At 41.9% G+C, this 14,480-nt stretch overlaps 1 protein-coding gene across 3 annotated transcripts; it reads right to left on the bottom strand.

Moving 5' to 3' along the window:
* Window positions 1–425: 425 nt before the first annotated feature.
* PIGA (phosphatidylinositol glycan anchor biosynthesis class A) lies at window positions 426–13,387 on the bottom strand. 3 transcript variants are annotated; one of them, XM_002928961.4, is made up of 6 exons: window positions 13,077–13,387; window positions 10,329–11,103; window positions 5,741–5,873; window positions 4,830–4,962; window positions 4,467–4,673; window positions 426–2,743 (listed from the first exon to the last, which is right to left on the bottom strand). In XM_002928961.4, the coding sequence occupies exons 2-6, from the start codon at window positions 11,044–11,046 to the stop codon at window positions 2,477–2,479; spliced, it is 1,458 nt and encodes a 485-aa protein (XP_002929007.1). In that variant the 5' UTR covers window positions 11,047–11,103; window positions 13,077–13,387; the 3' UTR covers window positions 426–2,476. The 3 variants fall into 3 exon arrangements, with proteins under 3 accessions (XP_002929007.1, XP_034505279.1, XP_034505278.1); XM_034649388.1 differs by lacking the exon at window positions 13,077–13,387 and adding an exon at window positions 12,721–13,049; XM_034649387.1 differs by lacking the exon at window positions 13,077–13,387 and adding an exon at window positions 11,547–12,691.
* Window positions 13,388–14,480: the final 1,093 nt, after the last annotated feature.

The following is a 14,480-nucleotide window of genomic DNA, read 5'->3' on the forward strand; positions in this document are numbered from 1 at the left end:
CAGCTTAGAGGACTGATTTCCACTGCTTCCAACAAAAGGGGTGGGAGAAGCTGGGCTTCTGTAAATGAAATCAAAATTCAAATTCCTCTTAAAATAGCTTACAAGATGGAAAGTATAATTACGTAGTTCGCATACAAAATAGCTTCTAGATGTATTCACTTGTCTCACGCGACAACTCCAGTGCAGGGAAAAACAGGGCCTGTGTGGATCAGGAAACAAAGGCACAACTCAACTTGCTATTCCACGAATAAAGAGAGAGAATGTACTCTAGAAAGAAAAGATGACAGAGTAATTCATCATCTAAGGACAGTTCCTGTTTTACTAACAGACCAAGCAACAACATCTAATCACAGTGAAAAAGCAAGCATATGATGGAGGGGGTGGGGGGCACTGTTCAACGAGTAAATCATATTCTGTTCATAAAACAAGACAAACTCAGAAAATTGTCAAAATGTCATTTTGGTCTTTATTTTTGGACATGTAGCATGTTCTCATAAATGTTTCATATGTGCTAGTTTTTGTTATATCAAAAGAAATACAACATATTGTTCATAAAATCCTCATCACTGCAAGTTCACTTTTAAATAAATATAAGTAGCAGGGTCAAACAATATGTTTCCACATATTGACCAGTGCAACACTGACAGTTACAATTAAGGTATCCAGGAAGCCCGAAAATTAAGATTTACTAGAACAAGCAAATTTACTTCCATTTGTTAAAAACAAAGGAAATAATTTTGATTTGCAAATTACACATTTTACATGCAAGAAGTTTAAATCCCATTTCCATCTGAAATAAACGGCCATCTCAAAAATATGCTGAGAAACAAAAATGTAAGAACAAACAGTAGTATGCCCTTAAAAATTGCTGAAGAGAATAAATAAAAACATAGGTTAGTTTCTTGCTTTATCGTGAATACTGGCACTGTTTATTTCATATTTATATAAATCAGTTTCTGTGCATAAAAATTCCAATAAGATTTAATGGTCTGGGTCAGTCCATTTTTCTTTAACAAAAGATCCCTTAACTTCCAGGTTTTAAAAATCGCACTCTTGCATTTGTGTTTTAGCACAAAACACAAATCGTATTTCTTACATATCAGTGGCAACCGTTTAACAGGCATGTTAAGATACTTTTTAAAAAAGAAGTTTTGCTGAGTGTTGTCGTTAAAAAAAAAAAAAAAAGGAAACCAATCCTGTACAGAATCCCAACACCGCCAGCACCTTCCTTCCTTTCTTTAGACTTCGCAGTCCTTTATCACCAAAACTTATTCTAAGGAGTTCAAGGAGTTAATAAGACACACCATGTGGATAATTTGGGGTTTAAAAACCCATGGCTCTGGGCAACAACGATTACAGTTAACAACAGAGAGACATCCACAAAGAGACTGTGTTCCTACAATTTTCACACTCAATTTGCTATAAATAAAATATTCTGGGGTGAAGACTTCCACACACTGACAATACTTCTCAGACATCAGCTAGGCCACAAGTGAAGGGAAGTGACTTCTATCAAAGGTAGAGGAGGGTAGCAGCTGATTTGGAGATGGCACACGTCGTACGCTCTGCTCGGAAAACATGAAGGCATTTACAGAGGACTCAATCATGCACGGGAAGACGTGGAGGGTTTCTCTGCACTACCATCAACAGTGATATCGGTCCCTAGTATTTCAGAAGCACAGTTTCTTCATAGACACAAATTACGACAAAGGCTCTACCTAGGAGAATGCATACAAGATGGAAGAAGGAATTGGAATCTGCCGACCATTTTTTCCTGGCATTGAAAGCGTGAGCATTTTTGGCATGTTAGATATTTCCCCATTTTGTCAACTGTGACTACCATGAAGTGAGCCATCTGAATGCGCCCCTGGTCCTGAACAGCAGGAAGTGTCTAGTTCAACAGACAGTGGGTGCTTAAAACATGCTAATAACTGATGGACCATTTTGCTCAAGAAACCTGATGATCTGTGACACTTACTGTGCGTACCAAATAAATGTCTAAGAACGTGACTTCAATGACTAAAATGGGTATGAACAGGACTCAAAAATAGTTCATATCGTTGTTGTACTTCCCAAAAGAAAACCTGTAAACATTTGGTGAATGTCTAAGTAATGGTAGAACATTTAAAATTGGCCAAAAAATGCCCAGAAAACATTTGGCCCTTCAGCACCCAAAGCTCCCAAAATATAATTTTAAAACATCTCTGTTAGAGGGATTTCAGTAGTCTGAAAAATTTCATACCTGAGTGGCTTCAATGTTCTCTCCTAAATCTTAAGTAAGTTAAGTGCAAGGAGTTTCTACACTCAGGAATTGCATAAGTTTTTATCTTTCCTCAAAATAAAACATTGAATGATATAGAGGTAGCATAACTTACTAAATAAACTTTTTTTAAAAAAAGGAAAAAAGCAAGGTTATTTTCAACCGTCTTACTGGAATTATTACAAATGTGTAAAACCTTACAATCCAGGCTTTCTTCTACCTGGGTTTAGACATCTCATCATTCTCGCCCCTTTTTTTACTGTAAGGATAATGATGAGTCCAGGCGCCCTTTGGCCCTGTGGCATCTATTGCGACATCGATGAGAGAATCTGGAGTCATCCATCTCAGGAAAAGGAGGAAGAGAAAGTTGAATACAGCCAACAAAGCAAAAATGCAGCCTGTTACTGGGCCACAGTGAGAGATGAGTCTGTCCAGTCGTTTGTCCATTGGTAACACAGCTTCTCCTGCCACGCGGTCGTACACCTGGCGGGAGAGAGGCCGAGAGTGAGAGCTCTGACCCACAACAAACAACGACCTGCATGGCCCAGGAAGGTTTTATAGATGCGAACGGGAGTCGCTTACATTTCGTTGTTGTTGCTTTAGTAAGGACGTGATTAATGAAATTAAAGTAATTATTGCCATGTGATTCAACACTTATGGAGTGGTGACTGATTCTGGACAAAACACTGGGCTAGACACCGCATCACACAAAGACAAATATGCCAGGGCTCCTGTCCCCTAGGGGATCACCATTAATTTTAACGAACTACGAGAATTCCAAAGTCCTGAGAAGTTGGAACTGCTTTTCGGGTCACCTCTGTCGAGGCCATATTTAATTCAGCAGTGACTTCCTAAAGCAGGACTGGCCTTCTAAGATTCCTTGACTCGGTTGAGCACCTCTCTCGGCTAGCTGGCAGACATCAACCACATCAGAGAGCTCTAATCTAGTGCGCTTCTGGGTACAGAGAGGCTCTTCTTTCCACAGCCACGTGAGGCCGTGTTGCTGAGCATGGATGGTGAGACTATACAGAACCATTTCGTGGACTCCAAAAAAAGGAAGGGGAAAAAGATGGGGGCCATTTTAGTAGATGGCATAGGTCAAACGCTTTTGGCAAACAAAACGTTTACTGCTGAGAACTAGTAGCAGGTGGCTTGCTGTTTTGAAGCACTGCTAAGCACAAAACTCAGAAATATTTTAAAAACAAAGATCCGTAAACATATTTAGTTCGAACACATAAACGATGCCAGCATTTATCGGTTTCGACTGCATTCGAGCATGACTTGTGGTCACTGTCACACAGCGGACCTGTGAGCCATCTCCTCTGGAACTCAGCAAAGCTGGGACGTGCAGTGCGAGCTCTACAGGCCACTGGCCTCACGAAAGGTACAGGCGGTTTCCAGCTAGCTCTTTTACCCTCAAAACATCTGGAATACGTTTCAGTTCGAATTATGCTGCGACTGGTGAATTAGAACAGTTGACAAAGTATGTTTCCAGAGTGCACTCCAATTTAATTTCTTCATCAATTTTCTAAATAGCATAGTTAAACTACAGAGGAGGATTTGAAAAGGATCAAAACGACCTGTGCGGAACAGGTAGAATTGAAAGCAACTACAAATTCTCTATCGCCGCTTTTTATTTATGGTATTTCCAACATTTAACACTTGCATTCTGAATCCTAACTTACTATGTTCTCAGTCAGCCAGGGATGCAAAAATCCTCTTCCCATAGAAAATCACGGTACTTAGCCAAGGTGACGCAAGAGTTTTGGGAGTAGCCTGAATTAAACGTTTTCAAGTTTTAAAGTTGCCGCCATCGGACTAAGCAAAACCATGTATTTTCTAATAGACCAACATGCTTTAGAATTAAAAACAGCCTCAAGAAACGTCTAAGAGCAGATTTTAATATCAGTTTGGCCTTTAGCAGTTGCGACTTCTAGAAAACTCAGTAACTTTCTTACGCCCACTTTAATGAAAGGTCTAGATGGCATTACTGCTATTTTCAGATGTCAAACGCAACGAGTTGACTAGAAACTCAGCCTAGCATATCCCAAAAGTAGGACACAGTGCATTTCTTTTCATTCGAAGAAACTTCATAAACTTAAGCAACAGAAAGAGTAAACCTATACAAGAAAAAGCAAATGTGTACATGAAACGCCAAGAATTTAGAAACAATCTTCAAATACCCTTTGCTTAGCACATGACATACTTTTTCAGTTCTTTCCGCAACATTCCTCCAGGTGTAGAAAGTCTTTACTATGTTATGGATACTTTCCGGAGACAGCAATGCTCCTGACTTCAGCTGGTAAATCGCTTTTTCCAAACCCTCGCACAAGGACTTGACAGAAGGCTCACACAGAATGATAAGATTTTCTGGAAGCACTTCAGGAATTCCACCAACCCTGGTACTTACAACCTTAAAAAGAGAAAAAGAATATACAATACACCATAATACATATCTCAGGAAAATCAGCAAAACCAACAAATTAAAAGTCATTACAAAATGTATCTGCTAATTTTTCAAAATATAAGTACAGGAACCCCAACAATGTAAGCCCTCAAAGGTTTTTACCTGTAAACCACAACTGGCTGCTTCCACAATTGCCATGCAGAATGCTTCGGTAAGGGAAGTATTAAGAAAAATATGTCCTTGAACTAAGACATTTCTAACATCTTTGTGTTCTAAGGCTCCCAAGAGATGCACTCTGATTTTTGAAATGAAAGAAGAAAAGAAGGGAGTGAAAATCATGCTAGAAAAGAAATATCACTTAAAAGCCAAGTGTGTTATTCATATTATACTTAGATTATTGCTGGTATTCTAATGTTTTCCACTGCAATAGATAAATATCCCCAAATTCTGATCTGAAAGAGTCTTTTGAAGCTATTTGGTTAAAACTCATACAGCTAAAATATTTCTAACTTTTGTCACGCATACAAATCTCATCTTCTCCAAAATTAGTTGGCATTTAATGAAAATATTAATATACTTTGGTAAGTAAATATTAAAGAGTCATTTCTAAACAGAAAAAGGCCCCTTTTAAATTGATGCTTCACAGCAAACATCCTTCTAAGTTGCTGAGAAAGAGAAGTATTTCAATCTGTATGTGCAGGACAATTTACATGACTTGGGCCATGCTATTTAAATCACACACAACTCAGCAAGGCTTGAAAATGTACAAACATTTCCAAAGTGGTGGTTGTGTGTGTGTGTGTGTGTGCACGCGCATGTGCACACGCCTCCCAGGGTACCTCCAACCACTGGCCCCAAAAGTCAAATAATATTGGACTAACAAAAAAAAATTAGTTGTGATTTTTTTAAAACTAAGATTTCCCATTTTATACACATTTTTTTAAAAAAAATAGGCATTTTTACATTTTACATCAAGCACATGTAGGAGCAGACCGCTTAACAGACACAAGTAACCAAAACTGAATTTAGGTAACATATTTTCTCACCCAAGACAATACAGAATCCATCAATACCTGTCATGTAGCTGGTACCGTTCTCGTACTTCTTCCAAAATGATTCTCTTAGGTCCCTCTCCTCCAATTATGAAATTTAAATCTGGATATTTCTGACAGAGTTCAGGTATTATACCACTAAGCAAATCAGTCCCTGAAAATATAAAATAAAGTTGAATGTTGGAAATATTAACATTTAAACTCAAAAAAATCCATCAGAACTGAGAAACCACTCACTTCGAAAAGGATTAGCTATGCCCTCCTTAAGTAGAGAAACTCTCAAACCTTCCCTGGGAAGGTGGAATGGCCAAACTACCAGGGGTCTCCCAAGAGTTGCAATTCTTAAAGATACATACAGGGATATCCACTGTTACCCAATACGTGGACTATCCTGTTTCATTCTAACATAACATTCTTTAGGTTATTCACTTGTGTTTACGCATCACCTACTTCTAAAAACGGTATTTGGGGTAGTTAACATTTAAGTTGTCTACAGAGCCGGACAGCTGACTGGAGATCTAGGTCTTGTCCCAGCCGCTTCATGAGCAAGCTCTTTGCTCGTGGGCAAGTTTTCTGATACTGAAAATGAAGAGACCAGATGTACCTGAAGTCCAAGGTCTCTTTCAGCTACAAAATTTCTACCAGTCTGTGTTCCACTTCCCACCACAGGAAAGGGCTAAGTGACAAAGTGTAACTGCAGCCTCGGCTTTGTTGAGAAGGCAGTTTGCACAGAGGATCTTATAAGGATCACGACAGTATTAGCCAAATATAAGAGCAGCCCGTCCAAACCTGCCGTAGCCCACTTAGTGAGAGTAAATGAAGTTGGCAGGACCTCAACTGCCAAACCGTTACAGTCCAGAGAACAAAAGGGTGCATCTTGGTTCCTGTTTCTTTAATGAAACACTCTTCTTATGATAGGTAAACACAACCTCAGGTGATAGAAAGCTGTAACATAAACCATGCCCTACCAGTCTGAAAGTGGCTATCCAAAGTGACAGCAATGCTGACACTATTTGGGAATTTAGGTCATTAACAACTATAAATTGGACACATTCAAAAGTGAAAGTGAATGTAAAATAACCCAGTTCAAGTTTATTATTTTAAGAAATGCATACATATAGACACGCATACATATAGACACGCATACATAAGAACTGTACTTTTTCTATCAATCTTCCCAAATACAGGCAGATCAATTATTAAAAAAAGACGGTCGGAGAAATCATTTATACGGGGTTATATTTACTAAATAATTCAAAGTAGGATTTAAGTAAACTCCGCCAGTATTTTCAAAATGATTGCATTAGCAAAACATAAATTCACATGCAGCTTTTCTGAATTACGAAGGCATCTCATTAAAATCATAGCTATCTTTATTTCAAGACAATTACCAAAGCCATCAACTGGATTTCTACATAAACCAGAAGGTGGCTTAATGACTTTTAACATTTAGCTTCATTTCATTCGTTCACTTTCTTTCTTTCTTTTCCTTCTCCCTTCTAATACAAAGGTTAAGAACCCATTCTTCAAATGAAAAATGCAACACAGGGGCGCCTGGGTGGCACAGCGGTTAAGCGTCTGCCTTCAGCTCAGGGCGTGATCCCGGCCTTATGGGATCGAGCCCCACATCAGGCTCCTCCGCTAGGAGCCTGCCTCTTCCTCTCCCACTCCCCCTGCTTGTGTTCCCTCTCTCGCTGGCTGTCTCTATCTCTGTCGAATAAATAAAATCTTTTTAAAAAAAAAGAAAAATGCAACACATGCTGAGTAATAATCGTACTGCTGATAACAAGTAACATTTACGGAGTGGTTACTACATCAGCCTATGTCCCTGAAGTGCATTGTGTCATTTAATCCTGAGAGCTGCCTTATAAGAAATGAACTGATTAATATTATCAATGATCTATATTATTCTAAGAATAAAAGGTTTTTCCCAAACAATAAAAGATACTCTCCTGCCTCTAAGAAGAGCCTAACACGATGGAACATACAAAAGGGCTTTCAATCACCATGGTCATACAAAATGGACAAAGAAAAACCGTAATTCAAACTGCTTTTGAAGCTCAGTCTAACAATATTTTAACGAATCTAATCAATCTACACGTACCTAGAGGCTGGGCCAGAGGTGAGGGGACAGGAGACCTTTAACTCACGAGCTGAACTCGTGTTTGTCATCTCTGATACTTACTGCGTAACCTGAGCGAGTTACTTACCCTGAGACTCAGTTTCTTTGTCTGTTACATGCAGATAACATCTACCCTACAGTTGTTGGGAGGGTCAAGTGAGGTACTGTACCATGCACAGGCTTTATCAACTGCAGAATATAAATGGAAGTTGTCATTACAGTAAGTGGGGTGTGCCTGCACAGGCACAGGAGCACCGGGAAACCCTGACTGAGGGCAAAACAGGCCCTGGAGAAGAGGGAGGAAGGCAGCCAGAAAACCTGGGTGATAAGAACTGGGACTTATCCTCTCTCACTCAATACGTGGCAGTGGGCCTTTGAGAACTGGTCCAAAGGAAAACCTCCTAAGGAAATTAATTAGTTAATAAGTAACGGACCATAAATACAGCTACTCACTTTTGGGCTACGGATGAGGCCGTTCCTTCTGAGAATGTTACGTTTTGCAAGGTGCCTGGCATATGGAGAGGGTTCAATATTTGTTAAAGCACTGAATTGAGAACAGGACAGGCGGTACCTTCACTCTGTGGCTGGTGGTTAGCTCACCTGGTTAAAATACCATCACTAGTGAAGTAAAGGTAACAGGTTTAATCTTTGTACAAATTGTTCATTTTGCTCTGATCCTCGACCATGCGTGCATCATACGCTTGCTCGGCTAGCTATCTCACGAAGGTATACTGTGTGATTAAAAGACAAACTAGGCACATTTTCCAAGGTACAACAAACACGTCACCAATATCCCAAGAGGGATTCCGAACAGAGAATGCTGGTCCATTCACATCTTCTTGATTCAAGAATGAAAGCACATCACGAGAGCATGCCTTCACCCCAGAAAACCCAGTTCACCAGTTTTCCCACCAACCACCGCTTAAGTGGATTGCTGGATCAACCAAGGCTGTTCCAAATATAAAGCCTACTGACCAAGGCCCATGTGTGGATTTCAGGCCGATCCCTAGCATACCGGGACCGCTGCGGATCCCACCGCTGAGCTTCGTGCTTACCAACGATCAGCTGCATTTGTCCACGTGTTTGACGCCAGTTACACTTGTTATTGCATTGGATAATTTAGTTAAACAGCACATAAACTGACAGAATAAGTTTCCACGAAGCTAAGCTGAACGGTTCAAAGAATTCAACAAAGCAAAGTTATGGAAAAAAGCTCTAGTCAGATTAGGGGGTATCTTAAACCACTGTATAAAATAAAAAACAAGTTAAAAATCCAGAAGTACGGAACTTCATATACCGTTACATTCTCACCCTGCTTAAAAAAAAAAACCCAAATTGGCAAGTATAAATTATGCTTTTTTGAAAGAGATTGTGCCAGAAAGTTGATGCAGCTCCAAGCAGTGGACCAGGACTCTTAATGCCTGCAGGCTGACGTCAGATTATTGGCAACTCAGTGCACGTTAATAACATTTTGAGTCAAATTCAAGTATTTAAGGAAGGGTACATGTTATCTTCTTTATAATCCCCTACTTGAAGTGACAATTTTGACTACTGGACAGGTTTTCAAATACCATCCAGAAGACCAGTTAGGTTTTGAATAACCAGACTGTTCCAGGCTTCTAGTACACAAGGCTCTATGAATGCTACCGAGGTGTCCCGTAAGTGCTGCAGAGGCACTAAGAAAAAAAAATCCTCCTTGGCAGACACTTATCAAACTCTGACTGGCCTAAGTACTTCAGGGGAACCATCACCGAACCCTCACAAGATTCCCCTTGTTGCCCAAATCATACAAATGAAAAAACTGAGACTCAGAGATGTTAAGTAGCTTGTCCTCACACAACGGGGTGCAGCCAGGATCAGACTCCAGGCTAACCCTCCTGCCTTCACCACTTACCTGCCTACATGTTCTTAACGTCTCAATCTGCGGCTAAATGAACTAGGCAAGCCGCAGAACAGCCACGTGTGGAACAAGCTCATTGACTTTGAGGATATGCATAAAACACAGGAGAGCTGCAGATCAGCACATTCATAAGGGTCATCCCTGAATCGTGCAGTCACAGCTGATTTTAGTTTTCACCCCTGTGCTTTTTTTTTTCAAAATACCTGCAATGAAAGACATGACTTTTGCCCTCAGAAAGGGATATGTGGTAGGCTCAGCCTTTTACTTCTTACCACACATGCAGGGCTGTTTTAACTTTAAAAAGACCTGACCTATTAGACAACATCAGATTACTGTGTTTATTTTTAAGTAACTATTAAAGCATCAAAGTGGCCGAGGGGGGGCAGCATTCACCACCGTTCCAAAAATTTCTTTTTGGATGTATAAGACAATATTGGACCTTTCTTTGCTATACTTAATGCAGAAGTAGTTATAAAACCATAGAACAAAACGAAAAGCCAAACAATCATTACATTCAAGTATTCAACAGCTTTCTACAAGAAAAACAAAAAGTCTGTGCAGTGCAATTGTCGCTGCCATTCCATTACCTTTTCTGTAAACAAGCCTGCTGACAACAACAACGGTTATTACGCTATCACGCCTTCTACACGGCTCTGGAGTGAAGTCGGTAGGGTCTACTGCATTAGGGATGACGGACACTATTTCAGGATTCAGCGCTGCTCTTAGCACAGTGTTTTCCTTACTAGTATAAGAGACACAAATTATGTGGTTTGTGTCACAGAGAGACACAGTTAGAAGCTTGTTTGTAAGCACCGAGCTGACATCAGCAAATCCAAAAAGAGAATGGTCCGTGAAGACTGTCTGGAGCCCCATTGTCTTGGCGTGGAAGAGGGCATCATGGGCCATGGCAGAAAAAGAACTATGTGAATGGATTATCGTGACTCTCTCCCGAACAAATATGTACCTGAGCAATGGCAGACTGTGAAAGAGGGTCGTGGCTGTAGATTGGTTGTACATGACTTTCAGAGGCAAGTAATAGACTTTGAGGCCATTAGTGAGGTAACGGATGCCTTTCCGGTCTCCATAAGCATGGGTGACAACTATGACTTTGTGCCCTCTTTCAATCAGGCACTGAGAGAGCTGGTAAATGTGGCTTTCCACGCCTCCCATGTTAGGATAGAAAAAGTCCGACACCATGCATATATTATGGGTACGGGTCCTATATGTCGAGAGACTTCCAGGGCTAACATGGGAGCGCACAGCTGAGGGAGGCTGGCCATGCCCACCTCCTCCTCTATATGCCATGCTGAGATGGTTTAGGCATTTGTCCTTAGAGCAACTCAGTAATGTGTCGTCTAGTTCCTGAAAGAGAGCATAAAACAAGATCTCAACTCAGAGACAAAATACATTACACTTTCCAAATCCAGATATAAACACTGTTTTATGCTAATGTAAATTTGCTAGCTTTCCCCATAGAAATAAAACACAAGCATATAATGAAATTACTCATCTGACATTTACTTGCTTAGTACTTACTCTGTGCCATACAACAAAACTAGATTCCACAATACCCTTACATTTTAATTTTGCTTTAAAAATACTGCTACATGTAATTGTAAAAAAAATTAGTTTGCTACATCACAGTATAGAAGAATGTGCTATGCTAACAAACCAGTTCATTCCAATAATTAAATATACGGCTCTTTCCAGAAAAAGTTTGCCAACCCTGCTCTAGAGCTTAGCCACTGATGCAACGGATCTCATACAATCTTGCTATTCACTTTGTGGCTTATACTAAAAAATACCTGGAGCTAGAAGTGTCTTTTTGACAGTAGCTTTTTCAAGTACCGCCTACAGCACATGCTGCAGACATCCATCTACGTTTTCCTCTTCCTTCTTCAAGGATGGCAATAAACTGCTTTCATTCTCTTAACCTTTCTTTCAGTTACGTAGGCCTTTCTTCCAGAAGTGTCCTTCTCTTTGGTTTGAAGTCTAAAGATACGGGTTCAATTCGAGATGGACTGGATCTGGGGCCATTTTCTACATCTCAAGTAGGAAATATAGCTCTCAGGGGCTCTCTAGAGCCTCATCAGCACAAAATCCCCACTCCATATTCAGTACTATCAGAGACTCTTACTTTTAAAACTAAAGAGTGTCTTGGAAAGCTAGTGAAAATCTTCCTCAGATTTACAGACGGAATTTCCACACCTTTGGAAACTGAACTATACAATGGAAAGCCATCCTAAAGGTCTGAGTTTCTGATTTCACCTGCAAACTCAGGAAATGCAAAGTAACTGCCTGTGTAAACTCTTAATTACCTATTCTTGCCAACAAAGTCATCTCTATTTTAAATATATTCTCAGAAATACTCAATAAGTGTTTGTTGACCTGAATTCACTAATTAAGATTCAAGATAACCAAATACTGCAATTCTTCAGTTTTGTACTTTTAAGTGGTTTCAGTAACATTTTCTTACTGTGGTTTGTCAACTAAACCTGAATTTCCAGTTGTATTCAATTTAAAAAGATGAGTGATAAAAAAAAAAGTGAGTAAAGAACCACATGAAATTATCTGAAGTTTTGTCATTAACCTGCAAACGTTCTGTGAGGAAGTCTGTCTACTTCCATCGAGTTATCACGCCTAACATTTTTATGGCGTAAAAGCTCAACAAACGGAACAATCAGAGAATCTTAGATTTTAAAGACGACGAGAAGCTTGGAGATGCAGGAATGCCTCCCTTGCTTTACAAATGAGAAGCCAAACAAGTTGAGCGATTTGACCAAGGTCTCCACCCAGCCACTTAAGTGGCAAACGCGAGATGGCCGTAAATCTACAACCATCCACGGCCAACGAGTCCCTGGGCAGTCAGTAGCAGAGGCTCCCAAGGAGCTTTAGGGAGACCCCGCGGGGGCTTGGGTCAAGAGGACGGTGCTTCCACACCCACATCCACACCCTGGGCGATACCCCGGCTTCACTCACTGAGAGGTCACCCGGGAGCGCCAGGGCCAAGGAAGGGACGACCCCGCTCCATCAGCGACCCCGCTGGAGTTAAGCAGGGTCGCCAGGCCAAAAAGGAGGAAGATGGCCAGACAGTGGGCAGGGAGTCCCGGAGCCCTTCACCCTGCCCGCCTCAGTCTCGGCGGAACCGGCTCCAGCGCGGCCGCCCCAGCGCACCCTCAGCCCCGCTCGACTCCGGAGGCTCTCGACCCAGACTTCCGAGCTTCTAAGCCTCGCCGGGTACGCCCCTTCCATCTCTGGCCACACTCCCACGGGTGCAGCACAGTCCCATCCGGAAGCGGCCGAGAGTGCCGGCGCAGGGTCAGACACGCACTTACCGGCGAGTCCCATGGCCGCCAGTGTCCGGACCTCCCGCGGCTGCACCCAGAGACCCACCCCGCTGCCCCAAAACACCAATCCGAGGCGTCCGCGCCCGAGCGCCGCGCCCCCGAGACGGCCAATCGCAAAGATGCGCTGGCGTCACGTGCAGGAGCGCCGCTCACTCCCCACCCTTCAGCGCGAGATGTAACGTCTGTGCGCGTCGGCACATGTTTTCGCAGTGTTCGCGGAGACTTGTTTTCTCTGCGTCGAAAGTAGTAATCCCTGGTTTAACCTTTCCTATGAATTCTTACTGTCGCGAATCCCTAGAAACCGTCCCTCTTCTCTTCTGACACAAGTAGCCTACCAGGAGCCTTCCTCAGGGTAAAGTCAGAAATCCCAGCGTGACTCGCAGCCAGCCTTTAGGGCTGCTGGGAGTTGTAGTCTGGTGGCCTTTGGAAGCGAAGCTGAACTTAGAAAACTCACTCCCAGGATGCACCGCACTTCTAAACCTGAATTCTGCGGAAGGTCGAGTGGCTCGCGTCTTGGTTACCTAGTTACGGCGTCTCTTTTCTGGAAGCCCGTATTCTCTGGCTTCGGACTGGGGAGACTTTTGGGGTGGAAGGCTACCGGGGTCGTGGTGGCGTTGTGTTTGTGATTATCTGTGCCGCAGCAGAACCGTTCTTGTTCTTAACCACCCTGCCAGGGTTTCCTGATGTAGCAAATAAAAATACACGGATAAAGAGTAAAATAAAATCAAATTTTATAAAAATTTGAATTTCAGATACTCTCTATACAAGTATGTCCTAAACATTGGAGACTTTACTAAAAAATTACTCGTTGATCTGGAATTTCAAACTTGACTGGGTATCTTGTATTTTATCAGGCAACCCTACACTCCGAAGGAAAAAAAAAACTGAGGTCTGACCTGAAATATCAACTCCCACTCAAAACTGGTTCAACTGGCTATGATGGTGCTTGGCTAGGAGGCTAATGAATCCATGGAGTGGTCTGATGGCCATCCACCCCTTCCATTTGGTGCTTGGAGTTCCCCCCCAGCTCTGCCACGCGTACGCTTTCAAGATCAGATGCCTTCCTGAGCATTATCACTGGCACCTCTTTTAAGCCTGTAGAAAGCCTATTCATCCCCTGAAAATTTCAGCTCCTTTCTGATGCCCTCCCCAAGCTTCCAGAGGGAATTAAATCCTCCCTCTTTTGAATTTTGATAGTACTTTGGCCATATGCTGGTATAGCAGTTACCGGGTGATATTCAAGTTGTTTTCCTGGCTGCCAGCCCCCGTCCCCCTCAACCTGATCCTCGAAGATGGTTCTTCTTGGGATCGCACACGGACTTCTCTCTGAAAACTGGCAATTGAATTTGCTTGTTAAGTGTCTGCCCTCCCGGCCAGATAGTAAGCCGAGGC

Source organism: Ailuropoda melanoleuca, chromosome X, assembly GCF_002007445.2.
Source record: "Ailuropoda melanoleuca isolate Jingjing chromosome X, ASM200744v2, whole genome shotgun sequence".
NCBI classification, from domain to species: Eukaryota; Metazoa; Chordata; class Mammalia; order Carnivora; family Ursidae; genus Ailuropoda; species Ailuropoda melanoleuca.